Source organism: Lissotriton helveticus, chromosome 5_1, assembly GCF_964261635.1.
Source record: "Lissotriton helveticus chromosome 5_1, aLisHel1.1, whole genome shotgun sequence".
Classification (NCBI taxonomy): domain Eukaryota; kingdom Metazoa; phylum Chordata; class Amphibia; order Caudata; family Salamandridae; genus Lissotriton; species Lissotriton helveticus.
The window spans coordinates 2,113,430,427-2,113,449,621 of NC_136065.1; the positions used below are offsets into that span (position 1 = coordinate 2,113,430,427).

General features: G+C 49.9%; 1 protein-coding gene across 1 annotated transcript in view; it reads right to left on the reverse strand.

Annotated features, from left to right (window-relative positions):
* LOC144754022 (barH-like 1 homeobox protein) overlaps positions 1-19,195 on the reverse strand; it is a 34,841-nt gene that overhangs the window by 9,689 nt on the left and 5,957 nt on the right. Inside the window, exon 2 of the mRNA XM_078641536.1 lies at positions 14,990-15,212. Coding sequence (XP_078497662.1) covers positions 14,990-15,212 — 223 coding nt within the window. The remainder of the gene's footprint in view (positions 1-14,989; positions 15,213-19,195) is intronic.

A 19,195-nucleotide genomic window follows, 5' to 3' on the forward strand; every position in this document is an offset into this window, starting at 1 on the left:
CACAAAGGGACTACCGGAGGCACCCCTCAGGTATGGCTTGTGTTTTTTAACTCTTCACCACTGGCACTGATCCCCAGTGAGGTGGCATGGTGCCGCCTCAGCATGGATTCTCGCTGCTGGATTGTGGTATGGTGGACTGCCATATAGTCCAACTCTTATGGATGGTGGCCGGCTGAGGGCCTTCCGGTTGCAGACATGGGGCCATATGAAGAAGGTGCTATGGGTGGATAGACCTTTGACCGCCCGGCTGGTGCTACTGCACAGCACTTCTGATCTCCCCTCCGTGACCCAACATGTTAACAGGTGGCTCTCCACAGCCTCAGTTGAGGCCAAACTGGCGATCCGATCTCACCCCAGAGAGGCCAAAGAGTGAATGTGTGGCTCCATTTGCTCCAGCTATCGAGCTCCCGGTAAAATAAGTGGGGTGACGCCGTCCACCCGCGTGGTACCCCGACTCGAGCTCTGTATAACTCACCCATCTCCTGTGCCTGTTCTCCGAGATCACACATGGCTGTTTACTGTAATTCTTTTCACTGTTGTGGCCTCTTGCGGGAGCCTGGTGTGTGGCTGGATCAAAGGTTCTATTGAGCTCTGCAAATTATGTGGCTCCTGGTGGAATATGTTGCAAGAGAGGCAGGTCTGTGATACGCTGAACCCGCTGTCGCCGTCGAATCCCATCACTCCAGAGTATGTGGCATCAGATTCCGGGGTGACTGAGTGACTTGGGGGCCCGGAGGCAGCGGGGTGTCAGGATTTCCCATCCAAGACTCACTGAGCAGGGGCCGACATTTCATCCCATCTGTATCTATTAAAATGAATGAGTACCTGAGTGCAGGGGTGTGGCTACCGTTGGTGCAGCAGGTGCAGTGCACCGGGGCCCAGAGCTCCGAGGGGCCCATTGAACCCTGATAATTGCTCCAGCAGTCAGAGGGGCCATTTCCCTCGCTTGCATCAGGGCCCAGGGTATCATTGCTACCTGAGTGAGCGAGCGCCTCTTCCCACCTTCCCTGGTATATTCTAGGCGCTTTCGATCTGCCTGCAAATCAGGATTCGTGAGGGCGACGGGGGGGGGGAGGTTGAAATCTGGAACTGAGGAAAGGTGTGTGGGGGACACCAAAATCTGAAAATCTGGAGCCGAGGGGAGATGTGTGTGGGGGATGCGTGTAGGAGACGGGGGGCCTCGAAATCTGTAGCTGACGGAAGAAGGACGCCTCGAAATCTGCAGCTGGGGAGATATGTGTGGGGGTGCGCCCCTAATAACCCTGTTTTCTGCACATGTATGGATGTTAAAAGTAGATACAACAAGTGATGTCTGATGTAATTGTTCAATTTTTTTTGGGCTGGTCTAACGTAACCCCCCCCTCCCCCACTCCCTTCGGCTTATTTTATATTTTCCCCAAATTCATTCGAACAATGTCCTACACATTTTCCCGTGTTTGTCTGCAGATTTGAACTACCCCGAGGACACTTTTTTTTTTAAACACGCGTAGATTGTGTGATTTGCCTTCAAAGCACAGGATGTTGGGCCGTTGCCGAGACATGAACCTGGTTCCACAGTCGGCAGCTCTGGTCGTTCCGCCACGTCCTCATTCGATTGAGGTTCGGGGAGGGACGAGAGGTCAATGCACCTGCCGCAATAATCTACTGGCATCAAATCACCGACGGCGCCGGCTCGGTAACTCATCTTTTCCGCGTGATAAAATAAGTGCCATTAACTCGAGTTGGACCGTCGTTCTCCTTACAGCGCCAAGACGCAGCAGCAGGCGCTTTATCCACCTCAGTTACGAGTTCCCTTTCTTATTTTCCCTCAAGCAGTCGCGCACACACCCCCAGTAATCAGCTCCCACTCTTTCTACTTCGCACCAGTTGTACTGATAGTAAAATAAATGTTTTTAAAAATCTCACTTCAGAGCGGGCTAACTTATCTCCACTTTGAAGGCACCCACCCGGCTCCTGTCACCTACGCACGGACCCCTGGAGACGGAAAACTCCACAACTACAACGGGAGTTATTTTGCGAAACATCGTAAATTCGCCGACAATGCATCACTCAGTAATGGCTTCTTGGCGCTGTCGGCGTCTCCATTTGTATAATTATTTATTTGTTTATTTATATAATGCGATCTTACGTAGCGCGAACATTGCCCCTTTCTGTTCCTAGTCTGAGCGGGTTCAGACCCCGTTGGACGCGGCATGTCCAGGATTCTGTAAGATATATCGAATTACAGGCCCGAGGGACCGGCGGCGTCAACAGACACGACTAGGCGCTATTATTATTCGAAAAAAATTCTCAAACACACTTATCTATTTTATCGACCAGAACTTCACAACGACTATTTCAAATTTCGATAGATTTCTTTTTTCGTACGATAAATATATTCCTCTAGAAAATCATGCGATCTAGGAAATATATATTTCATTCATTATTTATGTGATCTTGCTAAACAAACACATCGTTTTGTTTGCGGCTCAACCACATGAAATGATTTACCTCAAAATGTATGACATCTTTTAAAATTGATATGCTCTTGTGAGAGCTATGTTTAAAAATACATTTATTCCGCTGTAAACATGGAAAACTAGGAAAGGAACATTGGCGCTAGAGAATTAAACGTCAGCGTACAATCAATGCCGATTTCCAATAGATTTAGCCCTGTAATGTACGTATAGTTGTTTTGAGAATTTTAAGTATATTGAAATATGGCGTTCACGCGTATTACAGACAGTTATGAATAATATTATGTAGTATAGCGCTTATACATTAATGCTGTTATTCCCTGCATAGTGTACCCCCGTTCCTCCCTGTGCGCATGCGCAGTAGTGTGTGTGTGTGTCTCGCCCATGTGTGTCCCCTGACAATCTTGTGCAGTGATGCACTTTAGTGTGTAGACACTGTTGTGTGATGCGCGGCGTGTTGGAGGCCCGCCTATAGGTGTGTGGTGCGCACCTGTGTGCACGCGTGCGCGCGCACACACAATCCTGGTGTTTTGTGACATTCTTTAGGTGTGCCCCATTTCTGTGTCATACATGTCATGGTGCCCGCGTGTGATGCGCACTTGTGCACCGCAGCGTGCGCGTGCACGCCCGTGAGCGTCCGATAACGTGAACCGTGCAGACATTTCTGCACCTTGAGGCTGACCAGCCCCAGCTGAGGCCGCGCGCGCCGCAGACACCTGCTCACTTTTACATTTTTAATTAACCCGTTACATATTTCAGAGGAGACGGAGTCGCGAGCCCCCTGCCCCCTGCGCAGGGACGTGTCCTTAGCTGGGGCGCACGTGACTGCTGGGTTCGTGGGGTACCGGGTCCCAGGCGGCTGGTAGGGCGGTGACGTGGGGAGGGGCAGGGTGGGGCTAGTAATGTATGGATTATGGACCTTAACAGGTAAGTAAACATATAAATATACAAAACGAATTTCGTTGCGTGCACTGCATCACATTTGGTGATGCGTTGTGCGCAACTAAATTTGTTTTATTCATTTATATGTTTACTTACCTGTTAAGGTCCGTATTCCATCCATTACTACCCCCCACCCTGCCCCTCCCCACGTCACCGCCCGGCAGGTACTCCCACTACCGGCCGCAGCTGCTGGGTCCGACACTGGGTTAAAAAAGATTGGCACGGGGTAAAGAAGTGACGAATCCGTGGGGAGCTCTTGTGCTGCTCGTGCAAGACACAGTTGGACAAACACGAGCGTAGTTTTCAGTGGCGCAGCAGGTGCAGTGGTGCCGGGGCCAAGGGGTATGCGTGTGTTAGGGCCACTGGCCAAGCACATTTTACTTCAGTTGTATCACAGAAATAGGGTTGCACCAGGGTGCACACGGATGAAGCTCACGCAATAAACCACAAAGTGTATTTACAAGCTGCCACAGGAATGTCACTTTTTACGACGTTCCTGCGGCGATACGGGCTTCACCTTATTTACAAGGCAGCTTCAAGCCACTTTACCTGGCTTTACGCCATCTTATGAGTAAGGTCCCCTATCACGCTACACTTAGCCTGAAACGGTTGTGTTGGGCAGCGCTAAAACTAAGACCAGGGAAAACCTGGTCTTAACCTGGCGAAATGAGTAGAAATATTTTATTTCTCTTGTTTCTTCTGTTTCAATGTGTGCTGCATTGTGCAGCACACATTGAAACAGCAAATGTGAAAACAACAAAACACGTATTGATTGTTTTTGTGCAGGAGGGGACAGGTTCCTGCACATAAACAATCTTTCCCTGCAACGCAGCCACCCCTGCACCATGGTGCAAGAGTGCCTGCGTTGGCGCTAGCCAGCTACATTTAGCACCAGCGTGGAGGGAAAAGCACCCACCTGTCCCTTAAGGCAGTGATTTGGAGGGTGCGTTGCGGAAAAGAGACATTTGAACACTGATAGACTGGAAGAATGGAGTGGAGTCCGCCTTGCGCACTCCCTACGCCAGCACTGAGGGGAGAGAGGGTAAGCTCTCCGCAGGGGGATGGAGACCACCGGCTGGGGAGGCAAGGGCGTCAGGTACGAGCCTCCTAGCAGCGTGGTGGATGAGAGGTGGGGCCCTGGAAATGGCGGACAAGGACCCGAGGGCTGGGGCCCATCGCTCGGGGGGCGCAGGTGGGTTGCACCTGGCGCGGGCATCGTTACTTGGGGGATGCGAACCTGAAGGCCCCTTGGTGCTGGGGGAAGCAAGAAGTTATGAGCAAAATAAATACAAGTTGAAACGTATAATAAAGTTGATGAAGAAGAGTTGATAATAAAGGAGGGATGTTGCTCATAATTTGAGAAATGTATAAACGATTTACATGTCATGTTTATGAAGTGTAATTAAACATGGCCTTTTAAACCCACCTGTTCCCAAGTGCTTGTTTCGGTGGGTAGGCGGGTGTGGAGCATGCTGGGGGATCCGGGGCCTATGGAAACTGCCAAAGTGTGGCGTTAGCCATCTACCGCATTTTCCTAGAAAACATGCCCCAGGTGTCCCTTTACAATTCATTTAAACGAGCGAAAGACACATACACACATCACATCCTCGCCCATGAGTAAACATTTAAAAATAGTTAATCTACAGGAATAAAAGATAATGATGTTGCCTCAAAAATGTGAACATATTTCAAAGCTAAAAACAGAATACAGTAAAAGTAAGGCGCCAATACATTTTATCCTGTTTGTTGTACAACACAAACAGCAAAAACAGAAATGAATGTAAATAAAAAAAATCCGCAACAGTGCACATTTTCTGTAATGTGGGCTCGAACCAATCAGCTAACTTCCTCTCTTTCTAATTTTAATTTACTCTGGGCTTTGTTTCATTTTTCAGAACAGTTCATTGCATTAGAGTGTCGACAGTACAGGAAATTTGAAATACAGCGCTTTCTTTGCTTGCTTTCGCCGTTCCTTTCTCTCCACCCCATCTCCCCGCTCTATTCTCTTATTTATGTCTAAAAGGGCATTTCTTGGTTCGGGAAGGTCTCCGCAGCTGCTCTCTGCGAGCGTCATTTAAAAAGATAAAAAGCTGAGATTAGTGAATACTGAATACAGCAATATCAGACTGGGGGTTCCTTTTGTAGGGCACTGAGTGGATGAAATATGTAATTTACAGTAGTGATTTAAATCCCACAAAATTATATATATATATATGTGTGCGTGGAAATCCTCGAATGTAAAAGCAGCCAAGCCACAATATGTTTAACGTTCGTGATTTTATTTAAATTTGATTGACTTTCTCCCAATGCGCGTGAAGTGACTCTTCTGCTTTTGAAACTTTAATTTTTTGTGATTTGCTGAGGGTTGATTTAAGTTCAGCCTTCATGTGTTTTACGCATCTTCTAGTTTTTATCCTTATTAAATTATATTTGTTTTTTTTAGAAGTGTTGTGACATTTCTTCGTGATGTCATGTGTACGAGTAGAATATTTATTGGTTCCCAAAAAAGACTCTTGAAACTTAATGAAATGTGTCTGATGCCAGCTGTCAAAAATATATACATTTAATAATTCATTTGCGAGGCAGACGGTGAGGGAACCAGTGCGGTGAAAAATAAGAAACCCGCCCCAAAAACAGTCCGTGGACGAAAACGGCAGGGAATATATTCAAAAAGAAAAGAGTGTGACGGTAATTGAGAGGGAGAGGCCGGAAGTGGGAATTAAAGGTACATTTCACCTGTGCGCGCGCGGGGGGTGCGCAGGACGCGCTGGAGACGTCAGACAGGATTCGGCAATAAATCTGTTTAATGTGTCAGCCCCGGCTCCCGGCCCTGGCAGCGGCGCGCAGCCCCATTTCCAGCTGTAAATTATTTATAATTATAATAATTGTGTAATTACTGTAACTGCCGTTAATTATTCATGCCCCGCGCGGTAATTGGCATGCAATATTAATGCGCCAATGTGTTGTGCTGGTGTGTTTACTTAAACTACCACTGCGGCCTCCGCCGGCGTGTGTTTGTGTTAGGAAGTCTGCAGGAGGCCCGCGGTGATGACACGGGCACCGGGGGTCAGAGGTCAGGTGTCTCAGACACGCAGACAGGGGGAGGGTACCCATGCCTCAAGCACCTGCTCCCCTGGGCCGGCATCACAAAGTCTTTCCACCTTACAAGTTACTGAGGTGTGTAAAACATATCTTGGGGTCACTCATTCCAGGGCCACCCTCAGTCACGTGATCAGTCGTTAATCATTGGTTAATGCATGCAGCCTTCCGTACCTTGAAAATACCCGTACAGCCCTCCTTACACCATCACACCTGGCCTGGTCTGGAAATGTGGCCCTTTTATAGCGCCCTGGCTCGCTGGTGGGGCCCCTTTTATGTGGGTGCCCGGGGCCAATTCGTTGTCTCCGTCCAACCCTAGTGCACAGCTTCGAGCTCCGGCCTCTAAACCTCAGCACTGTCTCCTTCCTCTCCGGCCGGCTCCCCTTTCTCGTCTTCTCTTCGTCTTTCTTTTACGTGCTTTTCCCTTTTCTATTTCTATTCTACTTCACTCCCAGCCTCTCTCTTTCTCGCTTCATCTTTCTCTTTAATTTTCTTTCTGGTCTTCTCTTTATGGTGTTCTCTTTCTTGTTTCCTCTTTGTTTTTTCCCCTTCTCTTCTCTTTCTCGTACTTATTCTGGCTTTCTCTTTCTCTCCCAGGCTCTCTCTTTCGCTTTCGTTTTTTTCTGGCCTTCTCGTCTCTTTCACTCCCAAGCTCCCTCATTTTTCTTGTTCTCTTTCGTCCTATTTCTGGCTTTCTCTTCCCCCTTCTCTTTTTCTCCCAGGATATCTGTTTTTCTTTTTCATTCTCTTGCTCTCCCTGGTTCTCTCTTGCTCCTTTTCTCTTCCTCTTTCTGTTTCGTTGTTTCTGTATTGCTCTTTCTCCTTCTCTTCTCCTCCTTTCCTAGGCCTTTTCTTTCTCATTTTCTCTTTCTGGCTTGCTCTTTCTCTTTCATTCACAGGCGTTCTCTTTTTCTCTTTCGTTCTCGTTTAGTCCTTCTCTTTCTCTTTCTTTTTCTCTTAGGGCATCTCTTTCTCTTTCGTTCCCCCCCTGGCTTTCTCCATCTCTCCCAGACTTTCTCGTTCTCTTTTTCTCTTACGTTCTTTTTGCATTTCTTTCTCCGTCTCTCCTTCCTTTTTCCAGGCTCTTTCTTTCTCTTTCTGGCTTTATCTTTCTCTTCTCTTTCATTCACAGGTTCTCTCTCTTTTTCTCTCTTTATCTTGCTTCTTTTGTCTGGTTTTCTCTATTTCTCCCAGTCTCTCTCTTCCTCTTTTTCTCTTTCGTTCTCTTTCTGGGTTTCTCTCACAGCCTCTCTCCTTCGTTCTCTTTCACGTTTTCTCTTCCTCGTTCTTCCTTTCTCTTTCTTTTTCTCCTTTTCTTCTCTTTCTCTCTCAGGATATTTCTTTCTCTTTTTCTCTTTCATTCTCTTTCCGACTTTTTCTTTCTCTCTCTGGCTCTCTCTTTCTCCTGTTCTTTTTCTCTTCCGTTCTCTTTTTGTTTTTCCTTTCTCTCTTTCTCGACTCTTTCTCTTCCTGACTTCCTCTTTCTCTTGTTATTCTTCCGCTCTTTCTTCTCTTTCCCACTCGCTGCCTTTGTATCTCTTGTTCCTCTCTCTCGCCCCTTCATATGTTTCTCCCTCACCCATTCTCTTTGTGTTCTTCTCTCCTAGTCACTGGACTCCGCTCTCTCTCGCCAGAGCCTCACCTTTGCCCCCCCCTCCCCATTCCACCTATTGTTCCGCCTGAGCCCTCTCTGGCCTCCGATCACCAGGTCACATGTCTAAGTCCGGTACCTGATTTCAGCAAGGGACGCCACCTTTCACCTTGTCTGTTTCCTACAGTATCTTCTACCTATTCCATCGAGTTCCAGGCTCTGGATCCGACCTTTGGGTCTGAATCTAGGTCTAAAGTTTAATTCTGGACATGCTGGTCAGAAGCAGGTAGGCTCTGGTTCTAGGCTCTGGTTCTCGACTCTGGTTCTGGTTTCTGGGATGGAGTCACTTTGTTCTAGTCTCTTGCTCTTGTCTCGGGTTGTGAGCCGTGGTAGGACGGGTTGTTGCACACTAACTCTTCTAGACTCTGGTTTTAGGCTCTGGTTTTAGGCTCTGGTTCTAGACTCTGGTTCTAGACTCTGGTTCTAGACTCTGGTTCTAGGCTCTGGTTTCTGGGATGGAGTCACTTTGTTCTAGTCTCTTTGCTCTTGTCTCGGGTTGTGAGCCACGGTAGGACGGGTTGTTGCACACTAACTCTTTTAGACTCTGGTTCTAGACTCTGGTTCTGGCTACTGGGATGGAGTCACTGTGTTCTAGTCTCTTGCTCTGCTCTCTGTGTTTTGGGTTGTGTGCCGTGGTAGGACGGGTTGTTGCACACTAACTCTTCTAGACTCTGGTTCTAGGCTCTGGTTCCAGACTCTGTTCTGGTATCTAGGATGGAGTCACTTTGTTCTAGTCTCTTTGCTCTTGTCTCGGGTTGTGTGCCGTGGTAGGACGGGTTGTTGCACACTAACTCTGCTAGGGCTATGGTTCTAGACTCTGGTTCTAGACTCTGGTTCTGGTTTCTGGGATGGAGTCACTGTGTTCTAGTCTCTTGTTCTGTGTGTTGGGTTGTGTGCCTTGGTAGGACGGGTTGTTGCACTCTAACTCTGCTAGGCTCTGGTTCTAGACTCTGGTTCTAGACTCTGGTTCTGGTTTCTGGGATGGAGTCACTGTGTTCTAGTCTCTTGTTCTGTGTGTTGAGTTGTGTGCCTTGGTGGGACGGGTTGTTGCACACTAACTCTGCTAGGCTCTGGTTCTAGACTCTGGTTCTGGTTTCTGGGATGGAGTCACTTTGTTCTAGTCTCTTGCTCTTGTCTCGGGTTGTGAGCCGTGGTAGGACGGGTTGTTGCACACTAACTCTTCTAGACTCTGGTTTTAGGCTCTGGTTTTAGGCTATGGTTCTAGACTCTGGTTCTAGACTCTGGTTCTAGGCTCTGGTTCTGGTTTCTGGGATGGAGTCACTTTGTTCTAGTCTCTTTGCTCTTGTCTCGGGTTGTGAGCCACGGTAGGACGGGTTGTTGCACACTAACTCTTTTAGACTCTGGTTCTAGACTCTGGTTCTGGCTACTGGGATGGAGTCACTGTGTTCTAGTCTCTTGCTCTGCTCTCTGTGTTTTGGGTTGTGTGCCGTGGTAGGACGGGTTGTTGCACACTAACTCTTCTAGACTCTGGTTCTAGGCTCTGGTTCCAGACTCTGTTCTGGTATCTAGGATGGAGTCACTGTGTTCTAGTCTCTTGTTCTGTGTGTTGGGTTGTGTGCCTTGGTAGGACGGGTTGTTGCACACTAACTCTGCTAGGCTCTGGTTCTAGACTCTGGTTCTAGACTCTGGTTCTGGTTTCTGGGATGGAGTCACTTTGTTCTAGTCTCTTGCTCTTGTCTCGGGTTGTGAGCCGTGGTAGGACGGGTTGTTGCTCACTAACTCTTCTAGACTCTGGTTTTAGGCTCTGGTTTTAGGCTCTGGTTCTAGACTCTGGTTCTAGACTCTGGTTCTAGACTCTGGTTCTAGACTTTGGTTCTGGTTTCTGGGATGGAGTCACTTTGTTATGTAAATGTAAATTGATACTTGTATAGCGCACTACTCACCCGCAAGGGTCTCAAGGCGCTTGTACGAATACCGCTGTGGAACCCATCCTGGCTTTCCTTGTGAGGCGTCCACTCCTGGGCACCCCCAAGGTGGAGGCCAGGCATCCTTAGCGTTGTGGGGGCCGTTGTGGAGATTAAGCAAGCTATTGCCCAGAGTTGCAGAGTGGGACTCCATGATTGGAATAGGCACCGAGGCGAGAATGATCAGGTCCGTGGAATTTTGAGCCCAAGACCCGCGGAGGAGGGGAATTGAACCCTGGTCCCGAGCTAGACCTCTGCATCAGGGTCTGCCGCTCTAACCATTGAGCTCTTGTCTCGGGTTGTGAGCCATGGTAGGACGGGTTGTTGCACACTAACTCTTCTAGACTCTGGTTCTAGACTCTGGTTCTAGACTCTGTTCTGGTTTCTAGGATGGAGTCACTGTGTTCTAGTCTCTTGTTCTGTGTGTTGGGTTGTGTGCCTTGGTAGGACAGGTTGTTGCACTCTAACTCTGCTAGGCTCTGGTTCTAGACTCTGGTTCAAGACTCTGGTTCTGGTTTCTGGGATGGAGTCACTGTGTTCTAGTCTCTTGTTCTGTGTGTTGGGTTGTGTGCCTTGGTAGGACGGGTTGTTGCACACTAACTCTGCTAGGCTCTGGTTCTAGACTCTGGTTCTAGAGTCTGGTTCTGGTTTCTGGGATGGAGTCACTGTGTTCTAGTCTCTTGCTCTAGTCTCTGTGTTTTGGGTTGTGTGCCGTGGTAGGACGGGTTGTTGCACACTAACTCTGCTAGGCTCTGGTTCTAGACTCTGGTTCTAGACTCTGGTTCTGGTTACTGGGATGGTGTCACTGTGTTCTAGTCTCTTGCTCTGCTCTCTGTGTTTTGGGTTGTGTGCCATGGTAGAACGGGTTGTTGCACACTAACTCTTCTAGACTCTGGTTCTAGGCTCTGGTTCTAGACTCTGTTCTGGTTTCTAGGATGGAGTCACTGTGTTCTAGTCTCTTGTTCTGTGTGTTGGGTTGTGTGCCTTGGTAGGACGGGTTGTTGCACACTAACTCTGCTAGGCTCTGGTTCTAGACTCTGGTTCTAGACTCTGGTTCTGGTTTCTGGGATGGAGTCACTGTGTTCTAGTCTCTTGCTCTGGCCTCTGTGTTTTGGGTTGTGTGCCGTGGTAGGAAGGTTGTTGCACACTAACTCTGCTAGGCTCTGGTTCTAGACTCTGGTTCTAAACTCTGATTCTGGTTACTGGGATGGTGTCACTGTGTTCTAGTCTCTTGCTCTGCTCTCTGTGTTTTAGGTTGTGTGCCGTGGTAGGACGGGTTGTTGCACACTAACTCTTCTAGACTCTGGTTCTAGGCTCTGGTTCTAGACTCTGTTCTGGTTTCTAGGATGGAGTCACTGTGTTATAGTCTCTTGTTCTGTGTGTTGGGTTGTGTGCCTTGGTAGGACGGGTTGTTGCACACTAACTCTGCTAGGCTCTGGTTCTAGACTCTGGTTCTGGTTTCTGGGATGGAGTCACTGTGTTCTAGTCTCTTGTTCTGTGTGTTGGGTTGTGTGCCTTGGTAGGACGAGTTGTTGCACACTAACTGCTAGGCTCTGGTTCTAGACTCTGGTTCTAGACTCTGGTTCTGGTTTCTGGGATGGAGTCACTGTGTTCTAGTCTCTTTCTCTTGTCTCTGTGTTTTGGGTTGTGAGCCGTGGTAGGACGGGTTGTTGCAAACTAACTCTGCTAGGCTCTGGTTCTAGACTCTGGTTCTGGTTCCTAGTATGGTGTCACTGTGTTCTAGTCTCTTGCTCTGGTCTCTGTGTTTTGGGTTGTGAGCCGTGGTAGGATGGGTTGTTGCACACTACCTCTTCTAGGCTCTGGTTCTAGACCCTGGTTCTGGTTACTGGGATGGTGTCACTGTGTTCTAGTCTCTTGCTCTGCTCTCTGTGTTTTGGGTTGTGAGCCATGGTAGGACGGGTTGTTGCACACTGACTCTGCTAGGCTCTGGTTCTAGACTCTGGTTCTAGACTCTGGTTCTAGTTTCTGGGATGGAGTCACTGTGTTCTAGTCTCTTGCTCTGGTCTCTGTGTTTTGGGTTGTGAGCCGTGGTAGGACCGGTTGTTGCACACTGACTCTGCTAGGCTCTGGTTCTAGACTCTGGTTCTGGTTCCTAGTATGGTGTCACTGTGTTCTAGTCTCTTGCTCTGCTCTGTGTGTTTTGGGTTGTGTGCCGTGGTAGGACGGGTTGTTGCACACTAACTCTGCTAGGCTCTGGTTCGAGACTCTGGTTCTAGACTCTGGTTCTAGTTTCTGGGATGGAGTCACTGTGTTCTAGTCTCTTGCTCTGGTCTCTGTGTTTTGGGTTGTGAGCCGTGGTAGGACGGGTTGTTGCACACTGACTCTGCTAGGCTCTGGTTCTGGTTTCTGGGATGGAGTCACTTTGTTCTAGTCTCTTGCTCTTGTCTCGGGTTGTGAGCCGTGGTAGGCCGGGTTGTTGCACACTAACTCTTCTAGACTCTGGTTCTAGACTCTGGTTCTGGTTACTGGGATGGTGTCACTGTGTTGTAGTCTCTTGCTCTGCTCTCTGTGTTTTGGGTTGTGTGCCGTGGTAGGACGGGTTGTTGCACACTCACTCTTCTAGACTCTGGTTCTAGACTCTTGTTCTAGACTCTGGTTCTGGTTTCTGGGATGGTGTCACTATGTTCTAGTCTCTTGCTCTGGTCTCTGTGTTTTGGGTAGTGTGCTCTGGTAGGACGGGTAGAACAGTGACTCTTCTAGACTCTGGTTCTTGACTCTGGTTCCAGACTCTGGTTCTGGTTTCTGGGATGGTGTCACTATGTTCTAGTCTCTTGCTCTCGTCTCTGTGTTTTGGGTTGTGTGCCGTGGTAGGACGGGTTGTTGCACACTCACTCTTCTAGACTCTGGTTCCAGACTCTGGTTCTAGACTCTGGTCTGGTTTCTGGGATGGAGTCACTGTGTTCTAGTCTCTTCTTCTGTGTTTTGGGGTGTGTGCCCCTTTAGGTGCACCTTTAGTTCTGGACCCAGGTCACGAGCAGGGTGTGCCAGGTTCGAGGTTCTGGACTCAGCCCCACTCCCTCGTGCCCTCCTTGTTTTCACTCTTTATGATTTATATTTGTCTCTGGCACCGGACCATAGCGCTTGGCCTCTCCCGCAGCACTGATACCAGCTCGTGGCGCTGCACGGGCCCTTTGGGTTCCCACCAGCTCATCGTGTCCACTTACCTTCTGGACCTCGACTCCCCGCTCCTGCTCTGGGCTGTAGTTCTGAGCTCTTGACTCGAGTTTGTTCCTACTGTTCTAGTCTCAAGTAGCGCTGCACTAGTGGCGCTGCACTAGTGGCGCTGCACTTGGTGTAACAGAGGTCGAAAGATGCCGCCCTCTCTCCCTGGTCATGTTACTACTAATCCTGGGTGGGGTTCTAGGTCTCACCTACAGTTCTGGTACCAGGTTTTGATATATATCTCCGTGAGGCTGAGAGGTGCTCCTAGGCCAGCCTGTCCTGTTTCATCCCCATTCCCCACTCTCTGTGGTTCTAGGCTGCGGTTCTAGGTCTCATCTGCGGTTCTGGTACCAGGTCTTGATCTGTGCGTCCGTCAGGTTAAGGGTGCAACTTTCTCAATCCTGTCCTGTTTCACCCCTGCCCTTTCCCCGTGGGTCTAGACTGCGGTTCTGGATCTCACCTGTGATTCTGGTACCTGGGCTTGATCTGTGTGTCCGTGAGGCTGAGAGATGCTCCTAGCGCCATCCTGTCCTGTTTCACCCCTCTTCCCCCTCCCTGTGGTTCTAGGCTGTGGTTCTAGCTCTCACCTGTGGTTCTGGTACCAGGTCTTGAGCTGCATGTCCATTAGGCTGAGAGATGCTCCTAGCTCCATCCTGTCTTGTTTCACCCCTCTTTCCCCGCCCCCCCATGTGGTTCTAGGCTGCGGTTCTAGGTCTCACCTGCGGTTCTGGTACCAGGTCTTGACCTGTGTGTCCATCAGGTTGAGGGAGGCCGCCAGCTCCATCCTGTCCTGTTTCACCCCTCTCCCCCCTCCCTGCGGTTCTAGGCTGCGGTTCTAGATCTCACCTGCGGTTCTGGTACCAGGTCTTCACCTGTGTGTCCGTCAGGTTGAGGGAGGCCACCAGCTCCTGTTTCACCAGCCCCCCCCCTCCCCGTGGTTCTAGGCTGCAGTTCTAGGTCTCACCTGCGGTTCTGGTACCAGGTCTTGACCTGTGTGTCCATGAGGCTGAGACATGCTCCTGGCTCCATCCTGTCCTGTTTTACCCCTCTCCCCCTCCCTGCGGTTCTAGGCTGCGGTTCTAGATCTCACCTGCGATTCTGGTACCAGGTCTTGACCTGTGTGTCCGTCAGGTTGAGGGAGGCCGCCAGCTCCACCCTGTCCTGTTTCACCCCTCTCCCCCCTCCCTGCGGTTCTAGGCTGCGGTTCTATGCTGCGGTTCTAGGTCTCACCTGCGGTTCTGGTACCAGGTCTTGACCTGTGTGTCCGTCAGGTTGAGGGAGGTCGCCAGCTCCATCCTGTCCTGTTTTACCCCTCTCCCCCTCCTGCGGTTCTAGGCTGCGGTTCCAGGTCTCACCTGCGGTTCTGGTACCAGGTCTTGATCTGTGTGTCCATTAGGCTGAGAGATGCTCCTAGGCCATCCTGTCCTGTTTCACCCCCTCCCCTCCTCGCTGCGGTTCTAGGCTGCGGTTCTAGGTCTCACCTGCGGTTCTGGTACCAGGTCTTGACCTGTGTGTCCGTCAGGTTGAGGGAGGCCCCCAGCTCCATCCGGTCCTGTTTCACCCCTCCCCCCCTCCTGTGGTTCTAGGCTGCGGTTCTAGATCTCACCTGCGGTTCTGGTACCAGGTCTTCACCTGTGTGTCCGTGAGGCTGAGACATGCTCCTGGCGCCATCCTGTCCTGTTTCACCCCCTCCCCTCCTCGCTGCGGTTCTAGGCTGTGGTTCTAGGTCTCACCTGCGGTTCTGGTACCAGGTCTTCACCTGTGTGTCCGTCAGGTTGAGGGAGGCCGCCAGCTCCATCCGGTCCTGCACGCTCAGGTACTTCTGCCGCTCGAAGCTGCGCTCCAGCTGCGCCAGCTGGTGGTCGGTGAAGGCGGTGCGGGCCTTGCGGGGCTTCTTGAGCCGCGCCGGGGGGCTGTCCCTGGAGCTGGAGATCTCGCGGTCCCCCTCCTCCTTCACTGCAAAGACAAGGGGCGGCAGGTCAGAGAGGGTCCGAGGGGCTGGGGTGAGGGCAGGGGAGATGGGATAGAGGCAAACCGATCAAAGGAAATTAAAACAAAGGAAGGGGCAAGTACAATTGAAAAAAAATAATGTAGGGATAAAATTAAAAACAAAGAAGATAGGAGAACCCAAAAGAAATAGGGAAAGAAGTAAAAAGGGAAAACGAGAGCGAAGTGTAAAAAAGATGAAAAGAGTGAAAAGGCCGAAAGAAATAGAAGGAAAATACAAGGGAATAAACACGAAACAAATAGTGAAAAACTGGGAAAATACATGAAGAAAAAAGTTAGAAGGAAGTAAGCACGAAAAATAATTGTGAGACACTCGGAAAATAGATGAAAATCGAAAAGTAGAAGCACGATAGAGAACGGAAGAGATAAAGCGAGAAAGCGGAAGATGGAAGAGAGCGGAACAAGAGTAAGGAGAAGAAAGGTGAAAACAAACGCCAAGAGATATTAGAAGGCAGTAGAAAATAAAAAAAATGAAGAGAAGAAAAACGAAAGCAGGGAAGGGGAAATGTAAAGAGAGGGGGGAATGAAAGAGAAAGATCATAAGGGGAAAGAGAAAGAACAACGAGAAAACAAATATTATCAGACAACAGCTAGGACTCCGAGAAATATTTAGAAGACACAAAAAGGAAAAGGCGGACTCCAGCGAAAAATACAAAGGAGACAGTTATAAAAACAACGACAAAGAAAGGCGGGCTATAATTATTTTAAACGTAAAAAGGAAATTCGATCTGAAAGAAATACGTATTAAACAACGAAAAGTGAAAGTACCTTGGGGAAGATAAACAGTGGAACAGAAAGATCAAAAGACTGACGGAAATAATGATAAAAAACGGAAAGGGAAGAGTAGACGGGTACAAATCAATATAGAACAGCAGTAAAAAAAAATAAGTGAACAAAGAAAAGATGACAAATGCAGACAAAAACAGATTGAGGCGGCTAAACGGAAGAACGGAATCACAAGTGACATCTGTAATCTAAGAAATTAAACGAGAGAAGAAACCAAAAAAAAGTGAATCAGGTGACAGCAAACGCTGCGTCCGCGTGCACGCGTGGGTGCGTGAGAATTCACCCGCAGTGGGGCTCGCGACCCCGAGTCCGCGTGGGCCAGGGGTCCTTATTAACAGGAGCGCCTCGTTCAGCACCAAAGTGGCCTCTTGGCGCTGAGCCCAAAGTGGAGGACCGAGGCACCGGCGTCTCACCAAAGGAAAAGGAACATTTTAAACCATTGCGTCCCGGGGTTTGGATCCTCAGGGGTCACTGCAAGGAGCAGAGAACTCACTGAATCCGAGAGGCGGGCTGCCCCTAACTCACTGAGGGTACAACTACCGGAAGTACTTCTTGTGGCACCAGACGCGAGGGTTCCTAAATGAGACTCTCTGTCTGTCTGCCCATCCCACGCTGCCACGTTGTCTTAAGTACATGCCTCCTCGGTCACCCTAGCTGCTTTATGCGATGCGTCGGGCGTCGCAGCGCTACAGTCTTTGTGTGACCCGTCCGGTATACACGTCCTGCCCACCCATCAACACAGATGGCACCTTTAATGTGACAGCTGAAGCCCCAAATAACCCCCCTGGCGCCCCAGGATCTTCTGGAGGTGCACACCTACACCTGCCTCTCTTTCAGTGCGTGTGTGTCACGCACAGAGGCGCGTGAGTCACTATCTATGCACGCATGGAGAGTGTTACTGCACAAACAATTGATTTAAAAAGAATAGTGTCAGCCTGTGAATTACAGCTAGTAATCTTTAATAAACGCAGAGTTCCACAAACCCCCCCACTGCGGCGGTGCCGCCTCGGGGCTGTGGTGACCCGGAAGAGCCCCGGCTCGTGGGGTCACTCTCGTGGCACCAGAAACACAAGGTGACACTAATGTACACCGTCGGGTGACGAGATATGTGTATCGAGCTGGAGAGGGGTGTGGATAGGTGTGTATGGGGGAGGGAGGAATCACACCTCTCTGGTTTAGGCTGTGTGTATCTGTATGTGAGTATGTGTGTATATCTGTGTGTAGGCGAGGGCCTCTTTTTGTATGCGTAGCTCTGTGTCTCTGTGTTGATTTTGTGTATCTGCTTTGTCTGTATGTGAGTGTCTGTGTGTGCGCGCGGTTGTGTGTCTGTGTATCTGTGTGTACCTGTAGTTGAATATCCGCAAGTGTGCGTCTCTGTGTTGTGTGTGCATGTGTGTCTGTGTCCGTATATGTGTGCATGCCTGCGTGAGTCTCTCTGAGTCTTTATTCGTGTGTCTGTATGTTTGTGCGTGCACACGCGCGTCTGTGCGTGTCTACGTGTGTTCGCGTCTGTGTCTTCTATGTGTGTGCTCGCCTGTGTGTCTGCAGGTGTGCTGTGTGTGTCTATGTGCGTGTGAGCAGGAGGCTGCCTGTGTGTATATGTGTGTCTGCGCGTGCCCCTGCTATGTCGGTATATGTGTCTCTGTGTGGTGTATGAATGCGGGTCTGTGTGCGCGCGTACACGTGTTGGTGTGTGCTGGCGTCTGTGCGTGCATTGTTGTGTCACACACCTTTGTAACGCACACTCCTGAATATAAAGCGGTTCGTTTTTCTGGGTGTGTATGTGTCCGAGTGTCAGTGCGCGCGTGTTTGTGTAGTGTCGGTGTGTGCCTGTCTCTTTGTGTGCACTGTTGTATCTCCCACTCTTTGTACACCACATTCCTGAATAGAAAGCGGTGTCTGTTTCAGTGTGTGTGTGTCTGTGTGCGCGTCTCTGTATATGTGTCGGAGTATATAACAATGTGTCAGGTGCGGTTATGTGTCTGTCTCCTGAATAGAAAGGGGTTACTTTGTGTCGGTGTATGTGTGTCTATGGTCGGTGTGTTCACGTCTGTGTATAGGGTCAGTGTGTGTGACCCTGTGTGTGTCTGTCTTTGTGTGCACAGTTGTGTCACGCACTCTTTGTACACCACACTCCTGAATATAAAGGGGTTAATTTGTGTCGGTGTATGTGTGTCTACGGTCGTTGTGTGCGCCTCTGTGTATACGGTCAGTGTGTGTGACCCTGTGTGTGTGTCTGTCTTTGTGTGCACAGTTGTGTCACGCACTCTTTGTACACCACATTCCTGAATATAAAGCGGTCACTCAGCCCTGGAGCCCTGGAGCCGCAGGCCCTGGGCTCTGGAGGGGTTTTATAGCGGTTTATGGCGAATTCAGCCAAGCCCAGGCAAACTCTGTCTTGAGAAGGGTGGGGGCGACTGTCTTTTTTTGGGGCTGTTTTCTCTCTTTGGGGGACAATAATCCGCTTAATTGAGCCACCGGGGAACTCACTCCAGCTTCAAGCCCAGAGAATTACGGCCCAGTTAGAGCCCCAACCCCCGCCCATCAGCCCCCCTCACCCCTCTGCTCAGATCTCATCACCCCCTACCCATCGCCCCCCCCCATTCTGTCTGCTTTGATTTCACGCTCTCACCAGGCGCTCAAAGGGGACTTTCTCTTTTCCAAACACAAGATCCATATAGCGCTTAGACGAGCAGAGCGCTTTTAAAGCGGATTATCCCTGTTCTTCGTGTCCGGGCACACTTGAGCGGAGTTTAATAAGGTTATTATCGCAGAGCGGAGCGGGCGGTTGCAGGGGCTTAACGCCCGGATCCAAGATTTAAGAGCGCTCCGTTGAAGCGGGTTTAATGGAGATTGTGGAAGTTCATATTGACTGAATGTGAGTGTAGACATCTGCCATCCGACCCCAAAACACCCCGAGCCAGCGGCCCTTCAGGAGCTCATCCATGCACCCCCGGCCCCCTGGCACACACACACACTCCCCCCCCCCCCAAGTAAAGCTCTTCTCCCCGAGGCCTGTGCATGTTCCGTGTAACCCCCCCTCTTTGGACACGCTCACCTGTGAAGGTGCAGAGGCGCCGGGAGTCACCCCGAGGCACCCCGGGGGTCCCAGAGGGAGGGACCCGGGGTGTCCGGGCGCAGCATAT